The 23227-nt window shown below is 36.7% G+C and overlaps 1 protein-coding gene across 1 annotated transcript in view; it reads right to left on the bottom strand.

Moving 5' to 3' along the window:
- LOC121866549 (ubiquitin carboxyl-terminal hydrolase 16-like) overlaps positions 1-23227 on the bottom strand; it is a 91467-nt gene that overhangs the window by 38549 nt on the left and 29691 nt on the right. The window contains exons 5-10 of the mRNA XM_042366316.1: positions 11814-11962; positions 10046-10197; positions 9079-9203; positions 7566-7708; positions 5992-6261; positions 2999-3121 (exon numbers count right to left, since the gene is read on the bottom strand). Coding sequence (XP_042222250.1) covers positions 2999-3121; positions 5992-6261; positions 7566-7708; positions 9079-9203; positions 10046-10197; positions 11814-11962 — 962 coding nt within the window. The remainder of the gene's footprint in view (positions 1-2998; positions 3122-5991; positions 6262-7565; positions 7709-9078; positions 9204-10045; positions 10198-11813; positions 11963-23227) is intronic.

The following is a 23227-nucleotide window of genomic DNA, read 5'->3' as shown; positions in this document are numbered from 1 at the left end:
TTTTCACCCACTACTTGCTTGGAGGCTATAATATATTTGAGACATACCTGTATATTTATGTTTTCCTTGAAATTATGCATTATGTATTCATATAATAGTTCAACCATTATTACATAAACCATATGTATAATAAGTATTAAGAAAATATGTACTCTATAGTACAGTACTGTATAGCAAAATGTACATATGTATGTACAGTAGCTACATGTACTACAGTACCTGTATCTGTATATCATATTTGTTTCCAATACATACATGAACATATTTATTTTTGTGTACTGTACTGTACTGTACTGTACTGTATTGTAATATGTAAATGTTGATACCTGTATGGGAAACACCACTACGTGATGATAATTTAAACTCTCAAGGATTTCTTCCCAAAACCTCTTGTGACAAAGTGAAAGGTATTATCAGTAAAAATATATACAGTATATTATTAAACTGCATCATGTATTTTTATAAGGAAAATAGATATTACTTTTATTTAAGCAAACCTAATTTTAAAATAATAGCCGACTTGACATCACAATGCTATTGTTTACGTCTTGTGGCTGCTTGACACGACATGCTCCCCAATTGCCTACACCTGCAGTATCAGTTATCCCATCAATTTTACAGGGGTTACAGTCTCCAAAATATCCCTGTAGCTAAATAATGAAGTGTGAGTGCTAGGCATTCCCTAGCAGTCAAGGTTTTCTTGTTTTTGTGTCCTGTTCCTCAATCAACGGAGTAACCTATCCTTCTGTTCTTGCCAAACATGGTAATGTCCATATATGCTTTCTCTGCCAAGCTCTTAGAAGCAATCATCACAGGGTCTATAACATCTGCCTTCACTGTTTTTAACTGCAATGGTGCCAAAATCAGCAAGTGTACTGTAGCTTTGGCTTGTGTGATAGCAATATTTTTTTAATTATGCTAAAATGAAAATGCTAATAAGGTTTACCCGGTATGTGATACCTTCAAGATTATAGGTGCTCAACGATGACAGTGTGGCCTAGGATGTGTGAATTCTCCATATAGTATTTTTCATTTAATATTAATTTAATACTGTATATATTTATTAAAACAATATTATCATACAGTATTTATTTATTTATTTATTAAATTCAATCACTATGATGTCAAATCCGTATGATGATGCATTAGGGTAAGTGTAGCATAGGCTATTGCACCATTAATTATCAATTCTATATTTAATGGGAATTTCTATCATCCAGCACGACCGATGTCCCATGGTTGCCAGATAACAAAGGGTCAATCTATATAGGGATTAAAAAAAAATATCCAGATTTAAATATATGCTGTGCAGCTACGCATTACCAACTCAAAAAGAAATGTCAGAAACAGCGCATTTTACCATAATATTATATCTTTATTTATGCATTATGATAAATTACACACACAAAAAAGCATTACTTGACATTAAAACATCCACACTATATCAAATAACGGCAAAAAGGTTTAAATTTAGGACAGAGAAAAATGCACCCAAAAGGTTATAGAAAATTACATCGTGGCACCAGTGAAAAGTTGACCTAACTGGCAATTATGAGGACATATGGTAGAGGTAGAGGCACTAACAAGCATTTTAGGAATTAAATAAAACAATTTAGTGGTGGATGATAACTACCAAGCTTTCTATGAATCATTAATATTTATAATATACAGCTAATTTTGCCTGAACAATGGAGAATAAAAAACTATACAGTCAGTTCTGCTATAACGCGATAGTTGTGTTCTTGTAAAATATCGTGTTATAGAAAATCACGTAATAGAAATAACAGGGCTTATGGAGAAAATAGGGTTAGGTGCAGATTACTCGAAATCGAAAAAACTTTGTAGTTAGCCTAACACAAAGGATAGCACAGTCTAAATAAATGTTACATTCATATCTAATAATGAAATCGTACAGTAAATGTAACACTTTACCTTGAAAAAATATGAATATAACTTGATGGGGGAGAAGGGTGATTTTGAGGTTGATAACATCGAGCTTCTCTTCAAGTGTTATATCCTTTTTTTTACGATCATCACCGGGAATTCGATCACCAGAACGCTTCTTGGCGATATTCTTCTTTACCATATTCACAGTTAATAACACAAAATTGGAGAAATAGTAAGCAAAAATCGTGTTACAACAAACAAGCGTTATACAAATATCGTTCCTCTATTCATAAATCGCGTTAGAGCAAATTCGCGTTATCAAAACACGCGTTATAGCAGAACTCACTGTAATTCTAAGGTGAAACAGGCTTACCAAGAGATCCATAGCTCTACAATCATGGTGAGAATAATCCAGTTATGATGACAATGACATAGCCTAATCAAACGATAACTAATTAAACTAAAAAAAAATACTGCAAAATCTATGAGAGAGATCAGGTTTGGGTTGGTGTATATGTTATATATTAAATGTGTTTGATTTCTGTTAGGAAATTCTACTTATTAGTTGATTAACTTTAATGCAGATATGCCTTTTGGTTTCAGAGGGAAGTGGTAATAGGAAAAAGTTCTTCTTCATAATACTGTACAGATGTACTTGAAAATTTACAATCCTGTACACTCCAAGTCCCAACAGTGCTGGATACCTATGGTTAGTTTATAATTAATTCTCAAATTACAGAACAACAACAAGGGAATATATCATGCACATCAAATGTCCTCAGGAACATTAAAGTAATAAAGGAGAAGAAAATTATATACAGTATATATATATATATATATATATATATATATATATATATATATATATATATATATATATATATATATATATATATATATATATATATATATATATATATATATATATATACACACACACACACACACACTATAGTGGTCAAAGACATTTAGTAAAACAAAATTTCAAGTCACCCCATGCAAAATAGAATGATAGAAAAAAAAAAGGTCAACTTAATTCTCAACACTGTACTGTACTTCACATGTTGTTTTTTTTTTCAAACACAATAAACACAGATCTACCATCACTGACCTGGCCAAACAGATGACCAGGGTTTAGAGTTGGATTTTTGCCAATTGAATGCATGTCTTTGAGGAATGCTGCAGTAGCAAGTGTCAGTCCTCCACCTTCAGGAAGAATTAAGTCCAGAGGTTTCTGAAAAGATACATACATAACATAGTAGGAATGTACCAATGTATCAGTATCGGTGGTATCAGCCTATTTATTGAGCATCAGTATCAGTTTTGGCCAATTTTCAGCCAATACTTTCACAATTTTATTTCTTTAATTTTCATCTCTGGCAGTCCAAACTATCCATTTCCATTATTACAGATATGGAATGCAACTAGCAATCTTATTTTCTCCAACATATATTAAATATCTGTGGTCAATAAACACATTCTATATTTGTTCAATGCACAATATTAATACAAGTACAAGATGTCCCCACTTGTTGAAACAGCACGTATTTCATGTTAGACCGCATATTTGAACAAAAAACTGCCACTGGAAACTACTGCGTTGAAGCCCCCAACCTCCCTGTGTTTGATGCAAACAAATGGAACCTGATTGGAATCTCTCTACTGGATTGAAAATTTTCCACAAGACCACTGGTCGGTTGAGGAAAACATCATGCACTGTTTCAAAGATAATCCCCCAAATGACATTTCTTGAAATGTTCATAACTAAAGCATCAGCAAATGCTTGGTTTTCTGGGTTAGGCAGTACTCTCACTGTCATCAAGGAATCAATGGAGAACAGATTTCATAGACATCTTGATAATGACAACTCAATACTGGCAACATATCTTGATTCAAGATAGAAGGATACCCTGTCTCTACCTGAAGGTGATGAGAAGTCTAAAATGCATGAAGTTAACCTACAGAAAGCGATGGTCAGCTGTCTTGAGAAGAGGAAGCAAGCTATACAAAAAGAGGAAGAGTGTGAACATACCAGTGCACACTCCAGTGAAACTGAAGTGCAGAACCTAGAGTGTTTTATGCAATAGATGACTTTAGTGACTTTGCTTTTGATAAATTCTTAGACCAGTTACTGACAGAGGGTGACAGTGATCATTCATAGTCTATAGAATAATTATCAATTCCAAGGAGTTCTACTAAGAGACATTGCATAACAACTTCAACTGTCAGAGCTGAAATGGACAGACACCAGACATTACAATTGAAAGCGCATGATAGAAATCCTTTAGATTAGTGGAAAACCAAAAAGAATATACTTCCAACATTAAGTCTCCTTGCAAACAAGAATCTTTCTTCTCCACCATCATCAGTGGAAAGTGAAAGATTATTCAGCACTGGTGATAATGTATACGGTATGTTACTTTTTTTGTGAAATCAGTTATTTTGCAAAATTACCAGCATGTATATTGGTAATTTTGCAAAATAACTTACAAACAGGCCAACCAAAGTTAAAAAAAAGAAAGAACAGGACCACTTAACTGTGTATCAATCTACACCAGCCATCCTAATATAATATAATATAATATAATATAATATAATATAATATAATATAATATAATATAATATAATATAATATAATATAATATATATAATATAATATATAATACAATATAATATAATATAACCTAACCTCTCACTTAAGCTAACCATAAGGTTAGGTTAGATTAGGTTATGGAAGGGTTCAGTTCCTAAAAATCTTTCTACGTATATCACAAAACCATTTTTCCCATCAACTCATTGACTACCGTACCATTATATAAATCGAGATGAGTTCCTAGAGAAATATTTTTTGATGCCCAAAAACGTAACACATATATGAATTAAAATAGACACATACAATGATTTATTCATGATGTAACATGACAATAAATGCACACACTTGAATTTAACTCAGCAGAAAAAATTTTGAATACTCAAAGAGGTGGTGAGGTGAAGTGGTGCCATCTGTTACTGGGAGTGACCTTCTTAAAACATCATGTTTATAGTCCAACATAATTCCTTTATGGAATCTTTTATCACCACTGCTTTCACTTGATGATCTTTTTCCACTCATCTTGAATAAGGGTACACAGTAACACAGATGCATAACTGAACAAAAACTGGGGAAGAATTCAAACTGAGCAGCGCCATTGTTGTGGTGGCTGCTGGGTAGGTGAGCGGTCCTCCAACCTTCTTGAAGTTACCACTAAGAATCCACACAAATAAATTTTATAATTTTGGTGGATTTCTTTGTTATATATTGCAACTTTTATGTTGGAAAAATTTACCCAAATTCCATAAGGGCGAGTTTTTTGTCCGCATTACAATTTTATCATAATTTCAAAATTCCGTAAAGGCGAATTTCCGTAACCCGGAATTCCATAATACGGGGGTTGCCTGTACAGTGAACCCTCACTTTACGCGGTTAATTCAACCCACGGCGGCCCGCGTAAAGTGAACAACATAACATATGGGATTAATTGAAATAGAGACCGGGCCGACCCCCAAACTCCACTTTTTCAGACACAATACCTACGTTGTAGTAAAAATAACTTCTTAATTTTATGATGGTATGCACACACAATTAATAATTAAGAGAAATATCAATAATATTAGGTTTTTTAACACTTACATTAGTAGAAAAGATGGCTGGGCACACGGGGATGGGGGGTTGGTTCTGAGGCAGAGGGCAGATTATTGGCCCTCACCTGTATCACTTGTATCAATTGTATCACTATCCACCACAGAGGCTTGCAGGGCCTCTTTGTCAAACCCCTCAAAGTCCATATAAGTCCATATCCTCACTATCATTATCACTATCACTGACTTGGCCCGGCTGTGGTGGGTGGCGGGTGAAGAACTCGGTAATGTTTTGATGACTGGGCGACCTTGTGCGCACCCTGCTCACGCCGCTCTCCGCGTAAAAGGGTACACACACCGTGGAAAGTGAGCATTCCGGTTTCGGCAGGGTACCGCGTAAACATGGAAACGCGTAAAGTGGGACCGAGTAAAGCGAGGGTTGACTGTATTAAAAAGAAAAAACTCTAAAAAGAATAAAACACTCACCAACTCGACATCATCTTCATCTTCATTTCCTTGTACATATTCTTTTTGTTTCTGCTTAACTCGACCATTTTCTGTCATGTATTTCTCTTGATAGAGCTCCCCATTACTTTTACCTTCAGAATATATGTCTGAAGACTTTAGGCGACCAGGGAGGTACACCCGCTGACCACTCTGGCACTGAACGTCCAGTAACTGGGTAAGGAAATGTGTCTGCGAGAGACTCTGCATTACGGAGTTGAAGAAGCATGTATTTCCTAAGTTGCTTAAACCCTGAAAATAAAAATAAATAAATAAAAATTACATTGTTTGTTATGATGAGACAGGTATATCCTGATAACCAACACATATGCGGACTGTGAAGTTGACAGTTAGTGAATCGACAGTTATCAAAGCAATTAATCCAGTAAGAATATAACAAATTCGGGAGGTTAGGGACTGGCCTTCCCCCAAAAACTCCCATCTACCCTTGATATATCAGTCATGCATTGTCAAACAAGATAATAAAGCAGACATATAAAGCAAGCATAATAAGCATTAAATAAGGAATGCAAGCATAAATTAACTGTTATTTACCTGTGTTGAAGCATTGACTCTGCATTCCTACCAGAGGCTGGAGGAACAAGTTGGTTGCGGTAAGCTTACTGGATGAAGGGTCATCAGGGTCACAAAGCCCAGTGAATGCAGAGGGACTCACACTCACCAGAAGCTGCCTCGTAATTTCCTCGTCTTTGAGGATGGCAAGTTCAAGTCTCTACTAATCTTTGCCCTGTCCATCACCACTCTTATTATGCATTATCATATCAAGCTTGACAGTAAGACTCACAGACTTGTGCGATCCCTTAAGGGCAGAACGAGAGGAACTATCGCCTGGGCGTTTAGGCATGATTGCATAACACACAAGGTCGGAAACAACAGAGTAAACGAAAAACACAAAATCGGAGACAATGGGCAAAGTGTAAACACATGCAGCAAGACAGGACTGAGTCAGAGGCAGCACGCAGAGCCCTCTCATGGCAAGAATTCACATCACACCACCGCCCACAAATTCAAAACAGCTCTGCCGTTCCTTCCCCAATCATCGGATCAACGGAGTAGTCAAGGGAATTTGCGGGGTATTGCCCCAATGTGTAATCGTTGGTTATAATAAGTGGTAGTTAATGGGACATTGGTTTACAGGGTACACCTGTAGCCCTGGTTAAAACTTATATGGGAAAATTGTTTTAAGTGAGGTGTTAATGTTATTTCATTGTTATAACCTTGTCACCATATAATAATCATTGGAATATGCCCAGCAAGTAATACATGTGTCTCTGACAAGTAAAAACAATAAAAAGTATTAATATGGAAGGTAAATTAGATGTTTTAAGTCATTTTCGTTGGCAAATGAGATGATGACATAACCAGTGTACCATCATTGTGCCCACACACTAACCTCATGTCTGACAAAATAAAAGCCTCATGCAGAACCCATTATTGCACTTCCCTTGTGAAATTTGTGTGAATGATCTGAATGTGACTTGAAGTACAAATTAACGAGGTGCCAAATGAAATCAAACTGAACATAAAGAGCTTACCTTTACTTTTGGTAAAGATGCAAGAACACTGGCTTGTACATTCCGTTGGTTTTTAGCTGCTTTAGAGTTGTCATCAAAAGATGACAGAGAACCTTTGGCAACAGTGACTGAACCAGAATCTGGGCCACATGAATGTGATGAATCTGGAGACAGAGAATCACATATTTAATCCACATAAAACTACAAACTTTACAGGACAATAAAGCTCACCATGTTCTTTCAAGTAACTAAATAGCATTACTGGACCACTTACTTTAGATCTTATTATATAACAATACAGTAAAAATCCTATAATTCAAAATAATAAAGGCTCTAGCCCTTAAGAATTATAAGCTTTTATGAAATATGAGGGACACCTCCCATGAAAAAAAAATTACTTTATTATTATCTGAACAACAAAAATTTACACATTATGAGTGATTTCGATTTAGAGGGGTACAAATTATGTTTTTCTTCTGTACTGTAGTTGGATACAGTATACTGTACTGTACAGTTAATCTTGACATGAAATATAAATCCAAGAAAGAAAGTCATGGTAACCTGTTTTCAAGCAGGTAATTAAATATTATAAATGATCACGCACTGTATATAAAATCTGGGAATTGTAGAATATGGTGACCAATGTTTCACAAATAGCATGTTTCAGACTTATTTTCCAGTCACAAACTTTATATTTTTTCAAAATGAACTATGTTTCACGTTAGTTAATCATGTGTAAGTTGTCTGGTGACTAGAGCAAGTTATAACTTTAATTTTCCTAAAAGCACATAAGTGACCTTTTCACAAAAAGGTGACTACAGTAAAATTTGTGTCATTACATAAACTTTCTTGAAGATGAGTGATTGTAAGACATGTTTCATATATTTTTCTTAGTAATGATTACCTAACTGTACTGTTTTTGTTTTTTCTAATGGTTTAAATAAGAAAAACTCAAACTGCTCAATGTATTACCATAGTTGACTTATATTTCCTCTAAGATAAGTCACAATGTGATAGTTTTCTGAAAACAAACAAGGTTTTTTAAATTATTATTTTTGTTAAGTCTGACGTGAGTAGCGTGTTGCTTTAATGTTAAAGCAGACTTATAGTTCCCCTTAAAATACATCACAATGGACTATTGTATCTTAAGTAACATAATTATTATTAGGTGATCATGCTTATCAAGTGTGATAAATGTTTTGCATTTCATTTGTAAGGTACAATCTTAACAAAAGAAGTTAACATTTGTTAATCCCAACAAGTGACAATCAACTATGATGCATGTGCTACAGCCTTAGCTTTTCTTCACTTTTTACAGGTGAACATAGAAATTGTACGTACAGCTAGAGAAGTAATAATAGAAGAATAAAAGGAAACAAAAAGATGCCGTTTATGAGAGATTGGGAAATTTAAAGGAAGTGGATGATTGGATCAGAGCTAAGATGATGTGCCCATTTGGAGACAAAGGCAAGTTAATAAACAAAGCCATGTACCCGTCTCCTAAATCTACTGATACAAAACATTCGTTACTTACTAACAACAGGTCTTGTGGTGGCTGAGCGCCGTGGTGCCATATCTTTTTGCCTCTTAATATATTCTACAATTTCATGAAGTTTTTTGGAACTAGTTTGATGAACCTCTGAGTCACAGTCATAACACCTGGGAGAAAGTAACAAATCTATTGTAATGGGACCATTAAGTAAAATAAAATTGCAAGATTCAAGAACCTTTTGTACCTTCACAAATTTTATACAATATGGGCAAAGACTCCCATGTAGAAATGAAATCATAAAACAAATTATTTCTTTCCAACGTGATATGGTTTATTTACCTGACAGATAAATTTCATTACTTCACTGATTTATCAATGAAATTCTAGGTACAGTATCAGAACACCTTTTCAAATTTGATCAGCATTAACCCTCTCATGCACAAGATAAGTTTTAAGTTTTCCAGTTCCAAGATCACATCTCTGAAGCCCCCAGGGCAGACGAGACAGCACACAGCGAATATTTTGTTTTACTTTATCAATTTCCCCCAAAACTTGTTTTTAATGGCATAAACCATACTACTGAGATTTTACATCACTAGTTCTGAGTTGGAAGGGTCAAAAAGAATAATCAACCACAACAACAAACATCTTATTAGCTAATAACACCAGGAACTGCTGCAGTTCCTTCCAAAATACCTATGTGTCACAAACAGTCCAGTGGAGAACTAATCTGTGGACATCTGCTCTCAATGTTATTTGGTGAGGAATTGAATCAAAGATGACAGACTGGACCAAACAAGATGGCAAACCATAGCTTTCAGTCTGATATATGATGACTGGCATAATAAAGCTACGAGAGGGCCTCCTGGCTCTTGGGGCATTAAAAGTCAATCACATTAGTATGTATCTTTAAACACTACAGAAATTATTTTGAAAGAAATGAGAATGATGAACTGCAAAAAGTGATCACATTTATATGTCCTCTATCACAAGTCATCAGTCAGCTTACCACACATTCCAAGCCTGGGTGCTGAGTATGAGGCAGTGAGGGTCAGAGCGTGGAGTTCGGTAATGGAGAAGAGAGTGTTGTTCTTGTGTGTTGCGATCACAACCCTGATGTCCACAATAAAGGCACAGCCAAATTACTGGTTCGTAGGAATCCTGCAAACATATAACATACCAGATAATACTTTAACTACATACATGATAGAAGAAACAATTTATTCACAATGAACACATCAACAACTGGAATTAATGAGGGCTAATATCTAGAAGCAAATGATTTGTTCAGCAAATACAATATATAATAACTAACTGCAAACTGCACCATCTATCATATTACAGTGATTCCTATTTAATCTGCTGAATACAGTTATCCTAAAATTAACTTATATCCCATAAGTTATCATATGGGATTTAAGGTAATTCCTGAAATTGAAGCTAGTGATGATTAACTTACATATATAAAACAAAAAATTATACAATGGAAAGTGAGGGAGAGCAATGGCACTAGAAATACAATACAATAAGGTGCCAATGACAAGTATGGTAGATGTCCTCATAGAGGCCAGAAGAGGATTACAGTATAGTCTGCATTTACGCGGCCAATTGAACCCGTAGAGGCCTGCGTAAAACGAGAAACGCGTAAATGAAATAACAGAACATATGAGATTAATTGAAAAAGAGACTGGGCCGACCCCCAAACTCCACTTTTTCAGACACAATACGTACGTTGTAGTAAAAATAACATCTTAATTTTATGATGGTATGCACACACAATTAATAATTAAGAGAAATATCAATAATATTAGGTTTCTTAACACTTACGTTAGTAGAAAAGATGGGTCGGCACACTTGGATGGCGGCTGGTTCCGAGGCAGAGGGCAGATTAGTTGCCCTCCGGTGAATCACTTTCACTACTCGCAGAGGTTGGCAGGGCCTACCAGACAAACCCCTCAAAGTCCATATCCTCACTGTCAATATCACTATCACTGACTTGGGCTGGCTGTGGTTGTGGTGGGTTGCGGGCGAGGAAGTCCTCAATACTACGTTGACGACTAGCATTGATGTTGTCGAGATAGATCTGGATATACGGCTCCATAACTTTCGTCAGATGGTTATTAGACACTTCATACCGATGCTTGTTTGGGTCATTGTCAAGGATGAGCTTAATTTTCTCCCCCAACTCGATGATTTCCTTCACATTATCATGGCTTGGTCCAGGTAATTCAATGTTTTTCTCTGGTGGTGGGGGTCCCGCAGAAGCCATTGTGAGTTGTGAGGGGAATAGCGGGCACAAGAGAGAACTGTATACGCGGACTGAGAACAATGAGACAGGCCCGGCTAGATCAGCGACTTCTACCCTCTGATGGCAGGGCACGTCATGTTACATTAGACCAATCACAGCTAGTGGCGGAGGGAATGCATGGGTGGTAAGGACGCGTAGCCCAATCACAGTCTGATATGCCCTATGACGTCAGCGATAACGTAAGAGCGGCCTAGTGCGCACCACTCACCGCGCCGCTTCCCGCGTGTGGTCAAGAATGGATCGCATGGGTAAAAAATGGCGCAGCGGTCTGGACCTCTCCAGCCGCTCGCAGCGTAAATGACCAAATTTACCGCGTATTAAAGCATTTTCATTCTGGCAAGGCACAGCGTAAATGACCAAATGCGTAAACAAAAACCGCGTAAATGCAGACTATACTATATAAATAAAGAAAGGTCACTTAAAGATGACTTTGATGTTTTACCATGAGTCATAAAAGTTCAGCACTTACCAGGACAGGATTACATTCTTCATCTTTCAGTTGTATCTGGTGGCCCTTGCGACACTGAGTGCATTCACCAATCTCCTGACCTTGCTTTAGTGCCTTCTTCACCAGATTCAAGTTGACGGACCTACTGGCATGACCACACGGTTTTGACTCTGTAATACAGTTGTTGGTAGATGAGTAAACTTTTCATTATCAGAAAATTATCAAGTTATGCAATGAGATGAATTGTGTTTTAAGATTAACACACAAAATCATTAGGAGATCTGAATAATTTTCAAGTACAGTAAAAGAAAATTCAAAGTTACCCAGTATATGAGTGTTGTACAAATCTATACTACAATATATTAAAACCTACATTTTACTGATTATCAGTATAAAAGTCAAAGGTTAGTTTCATGTTGAAAACTGAGAGAAAAGTTTAGTCCAAAATAAAAGTAATAACAATAAAATCAAGATATTTTAAAAAATTCAAAACCAGTATACTACAGTATTTATACGAGCAGACTGCAAAACTTAAAAGAATGTCACAGAACAGCATTTGGCAATAATAAATGTTATGTAAATAAAGATTATAATGAGCCAGCATTAATATATTACCCAGACCAATAAAAAGCTTTATGGAACAATTAAATATATTATTTGAGACTTATACCACAGAGTGAGTGCCTCCATAAACCGATTCCGTGCCAACAACACTACACCCACAAACTACATACCTCGCAGGCCTAACCTGTCAGGTTTTGATTGGCTGGTACCCAACTGCAAAGCCCAAAAATTCCCAGAACATTACATGAAGATTACTTTGGTACAAAAAATAATATTATTATTCATAACAGCAGAAATAAAGATAATAATAATAAAAAATATTTCAACTCAATTTGAATTAAGTGAAATTAAACTTTTATACATACTATATGTACTTTCTTATGATAATGGAATGATAATTTTTTTACAGAACATTACAGAATATTAAAATTTACTCATCACCTACAAATTTCCATTTTAGGCAAAATTTTCCTTTCCTTTATATACAGAGTGTGTGTGTAATAATAATAATAATAATAATAATAATAATTAACGGTTTATTGAAAGAGCTTGGCAGCCAGAAGGCTGAAAATATACAGTTACATATTTGGGGAATGGGTTACGAATTACAAATAATATACAAGTGACATAAGTGACACAAATAAGACATATAGTAACTTAGATGGGGATCAGCTCAAAATACAGTTCATTTCAACATAGTGACAGTGTAGGGAGCAGTGTTTACTGGGAGTGAATACACTGATTTATTACATGTTATTGATAATTTTTACAATGGTTGGGACTGGGCTGTTCTTATAGCGATCAGTTCGTGCACGTATGGGCTGGATGCGGTTGTGGTGTCGAACAGCAATTCTCGGACAGGGGATCTCAGGTGGTAGTAGGGGCCGGTGTCGGGGATGGTGTAGAAGCTTCTTACCAAATTTGCAGATGAGGTCGTGGTGATGGTCAGTGAGAGTCGAAAGGGTCAGTGTGTTGAGCGCTTCTTGATATGTGGAGTAGGAAGGGGAGAGAATAATCTTGCATGCCCTCTTTTGCACTTTTTCTAGGTGTTTACGTTGTGTGGCATTTAGGGAGGAAGACCAGGTGGGGGAGGCATAGGTGAGCTTGGGAAGTATGAATGTTGTGTAAACACTGAGGAGCTCGGTGCAGGAACTCCGAGGGACTTGAGTCGGCGGAGGAGGTGGAGACGGAAACTGGAGGATTTGACAACTTCACTGACGTGTGGTTTCCAATTTAGTTTGTTGTCTATGGTGACGCCGAGGAGCTTCGTGGAATCTACAACCTGGAGTGTGTTCGGACCTAGGGTAATGGAAGGAGGTGGGACAATGTCGGAGGAGAGGTTGATGTGCATAACCATTGTCTTGGTATGGTTGATGGTGACATGGTTGTTGGTGGCCCAGTTTTGGAGACTGTTCAATAAATCCTGAAGGGCGGTATAGTTGGGAGCGGAATTGTTGACGCTGATCCCAATGGTGGAGTCGTCGACATATTTCCAGCGAGCAGGGGCTTCTCTTAGGGCATCATTGATGAGCATAAGGAAGCAGAGTGGTCCCATCTTGGTGCCTTGGGGGACGCCACAGGTGAGTGACTGAAAGGTGGAGACAGCCCCTCGGAAGCGTACAGCTTGGCGTCGGTCACTGAGGAAGTCTGTAAGCCATGGTATGAGACTTCTCCGAAGCCCGAGGTCAATAGCTTTGTTTATGATTATATTGTGGTCGACTAGGTCGAACGCTTTAGTGAAATCAATGAAGGCGACAGCTACAGACGTTTTTCGTTTCTCGAGATGGCGGTATATGTAATCGAGAAAGCTGACAAGACAGTGAGTGGTGGAGGAAGTTTTCATGTTGCCAAATTGCTGAGGGTCTACGACTCCTGCAATATCAGCATAAGCCCAGTCAAACACAAAACTTTCACAGATTAGGCTGGGTATTGGGGTGATTGCAATAGGTCGTAGCTGATTTAAGGATTGTGGGCTGGTTGACTTGGGCACTGGTGATACATAAGAGGTCTTCCAGTCAGCTGGGCATCTGGCTTGACTGAGAGAAGCATTGATGATGGAGCAGAGGGGTTTAGCAAGCTCCGGGGAGAACTCCTTGAATAGTTTCATTGGTAAGTCAATGGGGGTGGTAGAGCGTTTTAATTTTAGTTTGTCCAGGCGTTTTGCTACGTCAAATTCCTCTACTAAGTCAGTGGGAAGGGGGGCTGGTAGGTAAGCAGGGAGAGTGGTTGTGTCAAGCCGTGGGAGCGTCTGGCATATAGTAGCGAAATGGTTATTTGTTTGCTCAGCTGCGTCAACATTAGTGAGGTGGCTAAGGAAGGGGAGGGGGTGTGTCATATTGTTTAGTCCACAGAGTTCTTTAAGCTTACCATACCATTGACTGATGTTGGTCTGCTTCAGGTGTTGTAATTTGGTTGGGTAGTGGGACTTCTTTGCAGTGCGTATTTCGCGGATGACTCTGTTGCGAAGTGACCTGTAGCGGATGTGGTCATTGAGATGAAATGCTCTGTCTCTCTGTTGCATAAGTCTTTTGATCCGAGGTGTGATCCAGGGCAAGTCAGCTGGGTGAGATCTGACGGACTTCTCGGGGAAGAAGTGGTGGTGAGCTTCGGTGGTGGTGTTGGTATAATTTATCCATTTGGTTTCCACGTCATCCACGCTGAGTACTTCAGTCCAGGGATAGTGAACTATCCACTGTCCAAAGAGGCGTACTGCAGAGTCAGTAATCGGCCTGTAGGTCTTGATGTAGGGTCTCTGTACTTGAGTGGGAGTGGCAGCAGGGGACCAGAGCACTGATAAGTGTGTGCTACACCCGACAGGAGGCAGTGGTTGAGGAGGTTGGTACTGGTCCGCTAAGTCAGTTAAGATAAGGTCAAGGGTGTTTTGACCGTGTGTGGGGAAGGTCACAACTTGTGATAGTGATAGCTGGTCCTGGATATCAGTGGTGTCAATTTCATTTAAATCCCCACATAATACTAACTTGGCACATGGGTACCTAACTCTGTGTGTGTGTGTGTGTGTGTGTGTGTGTGTGTGTGTGTGTGTGTGTGTGTGTGTGTGTGTGTGTGTGTGCATACAGTATATGGCTTCTGCTGGAAACTTTCTGTTGCCATGTTTATACAGTATTTCTAAGTGACCAAAAAAACAATTCTGTAGTCAGACTTGTTTTCTTGTCTCCACTTCTCTCATTCCTTCTTTTTACTGAACCATCAAGTGATACAGTACTGTATAGGGGTTAAAAAGAATTAATTTATCAGACATTTCTTTCTAAGACATTTTCATGAGCCACTACAGTTGTTAATAATTATCTAAGTTGGCAGGCAGTACAGTAATGGCTTCTGTGTGTGTTTGCCTGTGTGTACTGGTAAATCATATGCTGCATGTACTGTATATGGTATTAGTCAAATATTTTATTGGTTATAATATTCTACTTTGCCAGAACAATACAGTAATCTTAAACATTTCTATATAAATTTCTCACTAACAGTACTGAACTGTACCAGTTTCTTGTGAAAATAAAATAAAAATAATACCAAGCATATAAAAGCTGTACAGGTATTTTCTATATGGTAACCAATAATCAATCAAACCATTTTACAGCTTATTACAGTAAATTCACTCACATAATTCAGGGATGGTAGACAACAATAACTTATATACTGTACTGTATAACCAAGTATAACAGCATCCAGAAGAACAGTGCAAAATATACCAACCATGTCTCTAAAACTGACTTAAAGTTGAACTCCTATAATATACAAGAAAGTTAAAGATAGACAGACAGGTGAACTAAAAGAAGCCATACCATAATATACAGTCCATGTACGGTACACTATGTGCTACACAGACAAAAGCTGGGGTTACATCCCAAAACATGACCCTAAAATACAAGTTGATATCATTCCACATAAAAGCAGAAACTCCCATGAGATTATTAACACTACATGTACATACAGTACAATATCAAATTCTGAAAATTGTGAAATTTACTGCCCAACTCCCATCTTGAACTTGTCCACATTATATGTACTGTACATGGACATTTACAAATGAGATACTGTACAGCATTTAGCCAATTCTTAAACAAAATTTGTGGTTTACAGAAATTTTGAGGCAGTAACAGACACACACGCACACACACACACAGAGTGAGAAAGAAAAGGAAAATCTTACAATCAGCTTACTACTGAATTACTTATAATAACAAAATCCCAAGTGAAGAGGTAGCAATACACCAACTCCCACTTATTCACAGCAACATGGTTTGTAAACACTTGAAGTCAATATTTTGTTTGTATTAAGCCTTTTTCTTAATTTCCCAATGACATTATTTTCAATATGTACTGTACACTAAGTGGGACACAGCCTGCACCACCATCTTCACCCACGACTCTAACAATGATTTAGGATTGGTATCAAAATAACTTATAATTAGTGAAAACTGTTAAGAACAAAATGATATAAATATGGCAATACATGTGATCACTTGCAGTTATTCACATCTTTGCATCATACCGAGTAATTCCGCTGCCATTTGTGATCTTCAACAGCAACTTAAGACAGCCAATGCCATCAAAAGAGTGGACATCGAAAGACTCCTACAAGCAAAAATCAGAGTTGTAAAGTAACGAAGTAAATTTACTTGAGTACTGTAGTCAAGTAACAATTTTGGGTATTTACTTTTTAAAACGTACTCAAATTTTTCTGCATTTTTATTTATTAAGTATGGTTTTAAAACAGTACTCTTACTCCAATACAATTGAAAAAACAAAATAAAAATTCTCGTTACATGCCCCCAAACAATAGTTTTAAATATCCAATCACAGGACACAGGACAAACTTGGAAGCTAACCAATCACAAGCATTACTTAAGTAACAAAGTCCGGTAATTTGTACAACTCTGAACGAGATGAATTACACAGCACAGTACTCTGATGCAGCTAAATCATTATACGGTTTGACATTTTGGAATGCAAGTGGTATGGCAGTTGGATACAGTACTTAATAAAATGCCAGTCTACAGGGAGGAAATCCACTAGCCACTGGATGATGTAAGTTTGTAAGGGGCTGTGCAACCTAAACTATACAAAATTAGTGAAACATGAATCTAGATCCCATTCATAAATCAGAGTCGGCCTCTAGTCCATAACACAAGTTAAAGTGGACACTACAAACTCATCTCCTTTTTCACTGTTGGTATCTTAGGCAACATGTCCCAAAGGAACTGTAGAGGATTAATACTGTACTTTACTGCATGTATTGTAGAATTCTGTACCCAACTTCTTATTATCACTAACATTGTTATCATTGCTAAAACAAAATTGAACTGGTATATACTATATTTTCAATACAGTACAAAACTGTAATGCCTCAACTCAATCAAAACATTTCCAACTCTGGTTCTCAATGTTGTACAGAAGACAGTAGTACAGTACATGTACAGTATTTCAATTCACTAAAGAAATTCTTTTATCATTAGATATGTACAGTATATATATATATATATATATATATATATATATATATATATATATATATATATATATATATATATATATATATATATATATATATATATATATATATATATATATATATATATATATATTTAACTCTGCAAAAACTCCACTTCCTTAATTTTTTTCTTTAATTCAACAACAACAACCTTTACCCTACTATGTAAAGTCCTATGGCCATTCTTTCTGTGACCAACTTACAATCTCTGATTATGTTTACACACTTTACACCGCTGCTGCCACATCAAGTATTTTTCATAACAACAACAATAATAATAATAATAATAATAATAATAATAATAATAATAATAATAATAACAATAATAATAATAATAATAATAATAATAATAATAATAATACACTAATAATAATAATATCAATAATATTAGCAACATTAACTAACTAGTAACAACAACAAAAACTCAATAATAATAATACTAACAACAACAACAACAACAATAATAATAATAATAATAATAATAATAATAATAATAATAATAATAATAATACAAAAATAGAAGTATGAACCTGTGAAAACCTGTGGAAGACAATGATCTATCTCTTACATAAAGTAATCCAAATTTGAAAGATTTTTGTGGTACAGTATGTATTGGAATCTCCGTTAGTCATAACATTCTGAATAAGAAGATACATTGAGAAATATGAGCAGTTAATTCTGTTCAATTTGTAACCATTTTGAATGTTAATTCTGTAATTTATACAGTAAAACATGTTTTATTAGTGTTCTTATTGCTGTATGTGGTGGATTTACAGTAATCTACACAACTGTCTGAATATTTTACAATTTTCAGTGCATATTCACAAACATTTGAACACAGTTATTCTAAGATTAAAAGAATTGGCACACATATTTGGAACCGATGTGTGTGTGTGTGTGTGTGCCACTCCACCTACAGCAGGCTTAATCTGTTTCTCCGTCTCCATTAGGCATCTAAATTCAACACACAGTGGCCTCTGAATTAGTAACTGCTGTGACCATTCTCTTCTCCTAACTGGGGCCCCCCTGTGTAGCTGCGAGGAAGAAAGCATAGCGAAGATTATCATCGTCCATGTTTGTTTACATTTTAACTGCCCCGTCTGAACGGACCACATGTCATGGTTGTGGACAGTGCCACAAGTGCCATGATCACAACCATGTGGACAGTGCCACAAGTGGAATCACTATAATGATGAAGCAACAGCCGTATACATGCAATCAAGAAAGCATCGTGGGCAGACAGGTATATTGGAGATGAGAGGTATGTGGAGGAGAATGGGGAGAGGATAATGTGGTGGGAGGGGGGGAGTGTTGGAGATGAGAGGTGTGTGGAGATGAGTGGGAAGAGGATAATGTATGAGAGGGGAGTGTTGGAGATGAGAGGTGTGTGAAGGAGACTGGGGAGAGGAAAAAGTCTGGCCTGACAGCAGCCACCCTGGCACATACCCAAACACTCTTGCCAGCTTACCCCACCAAATATGTGCCATGCTTCACCTCTCTTCCTTCAATAAAAGCACTTCTTCTTTCTCAAACAGTTATAAACTCTTACTTTTGTGTGTGTGTGTGTGTGTGTGTGTGTGAGAGAGGTGGGGGGGGGTGGCATGCTCAACTCTTTAAAACTAGGAACAGCTTACAACAGAAGGGCATATAATTATATGGTAAGTAATTGCTGTGTTCATTATAAGATAAATAATGGCATTTGTAAAATACAAGATTTACACAATTCTCAGTATAAAAACAAATGAATAAACACAAATTTTATATATTATTTAAGTATTATTATAAAGATTATAGACTTAACAGTTGATACGGTACTATAACTTCCAAATTACATAACACAGTACAGTACAGTACTCTGGCTTCACATACAACAGAAAGACACACCAGAAAGCGTGAGGTCAGTGAGCAAACAAATCCCTGCCAGTGCACCCATGTCATGACAGCACAATAAGGGTGATAGCTTCTCTAACACATCTACCACAATCAAGCTCCCCAGTGGTTTGAGAAAGGATAATTCTGTGACAGCAAACAAATAACCACACCTTCATATATCTTCAAATTTCACATTTGTGTTATAATTAGCTGTTTCATTATTCTTCATTTGTTGTACTGTACAGAGCAGTACAATTTTTTGAGGTATTATCAGGAAAGGAGCTAGCATCGGGGCCACACACTTTGCTCAAAACACTCCCGCGCTCAATATAGGAACACAAACACACATCATTACTGTCGTCACACATGTACAGAACAGTACAGTCATCCAGTTCATCCAAACCCACCTGTATGATATGAGACAGTTAATCTGGTAACACTGTATGGGGAAGAGTGGACAGATATGCTTTAACATTTTTGTATATACAGTATAACTTAATTTGCATCAACTTGTAAAATGTGGGAAAATAATGTAAATCGGAAAAATAAGACATAACTACAGGATGATTTACAACTGAAGAACTAGATTTCATTAATTATTCATATCAATGATGCCAACGAGTATTTTTCATGCTTACTGGTACTCATAAAGCAATGTCATATATTTCTCAATAACATTATTTTCACACATTCTACACACTGATACTAATTAAGTTATATACTGTACAAGTAATGTACAGTATCATTAGGCAATCTCCAATCATTAATCTTAAATAACTAGCCATTTAAAGAACATCTGTCAACTCTTCCCATACAGTTGGAATGAACTTCTGCTGTTGACTGTACATTAATACTGTATTGAAGTTTATCACACACACCCCACATCACTGTGTCCTTTTTGCACATACAAATGCACAACACAAACAAATATGTCAGCATTTCACATATTTATACCACTTGCATGTAAACATATACAATATTGTACAGCGCTCAAAATACAGAAATGGACACAAATATTGTACAGTACACTATAACTTAGATTATATTTTCTGCATAAGACTGCTGCATTTTTCTGCAGAACTGCTCATTACTATACTGTATTTTATTATTATGATCACTAAACTATTACTAATATTATTACAGTGAACCCTCACTTTACGCGGTTAATTCAACCCACGGCGGCCCGCGTAAAGTGAGAAACGCGTAAAGTGAACAACATAACATATGGGATTAATTGAAATAGAGACCGGGCCGACCCCCAAACTCCACTTTTTCAGACACAATACCTACGTTGTAGTAAAAATAACTTCTTAATTTTATGATGATATGCACACACAATTAATAATTAAGAGAAATATCAATAATATTAGGTTTTTTAACACTTACATTAGTAGAAAAGATGGCTGGGCACACGAGGATGGGGGGTTGGCCCTCACCTGTATCACTTGTATCAATTGTATCACTATCCACCACAGAGGCTTGCAGGGCCTCTTTGTCAAACCCCTCAAAGTCCATATAAGTCCATATCCTCACTATCATTATCACTATCACTGACTTGGGCCAGCTGTGGTGGGTAGCGGGTGAAGAACTCGGTAATGTTTTGATGACTGGGCGACCTTGTGCGCACCCTGCTCGTGCCGCTCTCCATGTAAAAGGGTACACACACCGCGGAAAGTGAGCATTCCGGTTTCGGCAGGGTACCGCGTAAACGTGGAAACGCGTAAAGTGGGGCCGCGCAAAGCGAGGGTTGACTGTACCAGCAAAAGCATTCATTCCCACTAGTACTGTACAGTCACACACTCAGGCAGACTTATACACTCACATAGACACCGAGCAAAACAATCCACTTACCATGGTCAGTTTAGTAAATCTTGAGTTATAGTTAAGCACCGAGAGTACATTATACCCATCTGCACCTACAGTAGTATGTCGCTATTATGTTGGGTAACTGCGATTTCAATTCTTCCACAGTTTTGGGGGAATTGGTAATTGCCATCTTAATATCAAATACGATGTAAAACAATTACTGATGTGTAATAATTACCATTTTAGTACTGTACCATAAATATAATAAAAATAAAAAAAATAAAAATTACCCTTTATGAATAATGCCACAAGGTGTAATGGTGTGCGGGAGATGTGCAAGGGTAAGTGTACTGTCAGGCGAGTGGCCTCACACTACCTCCTTCCCTCACTCACTCACCCATCCACCCAGACACTGGATTCTCGGGCTACAAATCCTGATAATCCCTAAGCCACGTTCACGTGCTACCAACCCTCTTCCTGCTCACTATCATCTACATATCATTAACGTGTGTTCTCTAGTGAATGGTGTTCTTATTACAAGAGCTGCAAAATACACACACACACACAAGATAATAAGGATCCTTCATGGAAATTTAAATTATTTTCCCCAAACTGATAAGTGTATACTGTACATTTACAGTACAATGTGAGTATATATATATATATATATATATACCTGGCACATATGTATGTATGTATTATATAATTGTCCCATATTCAGGGAGTCAAAAACAAATTGACTAATGGCAGGTACCCCAGCTAGAACTACTGGACTATATAAAAAAAGTTGTTTTGCTCTAAATATTACAGTACTGTATACAGGTAGCAAACGCGACTGGTTTGTAAACAAATTATATATATATATATATATATATATATATATATATATATATATATATATATATATATATATATATATATATATATATATATATATATATATATATATATATATACAGTATGTATATTTAAGAACGACAGTACAGTACAGGTAATTCAATATGAAACCAGAAGTTAAATAATTGAATTACTATGGACTGAGTTAACTCCAAAACTAACTAACTCTCTCTCTCTCTCTCATAAACTTTGCCAGATGTAAAAATAAACACATATCTCCCTACAACTATAAAACTTAAATTCATAAATGTAAGGCCTTGCATCACGAGCTACCTCACCATCTTAATCTGCCTCCTACACCTATACTATATGGATTAAGATATATTACCAACATACACTCAATGTTTCTCTCATCAGAATTCTTAACACAAAGGTGATAGTCCCCTGATAGTTGGCACATGGTAGGAAGTTGACTTGGATTCTTTTAACAACATCTACACTTACATGCCCATAGTAGAGAGGTGAAATTCCTGTGCAGTGGCAGCACTTCTTTGGCTTCCTTAACCCCATCAACAGCCAATAGGATCACACCCACTTAAGAGAACCAGTTTCACAAACACCCAAAAAGGGAGTGGGGATGATGATGATGACGGTGGTGGTGATGATGATGACGGTGGTGGTGGTGATGATGATGACGGTGGTGGTGGTGATGATGATGATGATGATGATGATGATGATGATGGTGGTGGTGGTGGTGGTGGTGGTGGTGGTGATGATGATGATGATGATGATGATGATGATGATGATGATGATGATGATGATGATGATGATGATGATGATGATG

The sequence above is a fragment of the Homarus americanus genome, unplaced genomic scaffold (assembly GCF_018991925.1).
Source record: "Homarus americanus isolate GMGI-L3 unplaced genomic scaffold, GMGI_Hamer_2.0 scaffold16430, whole genome shotgun sequence".
Lineage (NCBI taxonomy): Eukaryota > Metazoa > Arthropoda > Malacostraca > Decapoda > Nephropidae > Homarus > Homarus americanus.
Note: the sequence above shows the minus strand (reverse complement) of the source record. Positions and strands in the feature narration are given on the sequence as shown.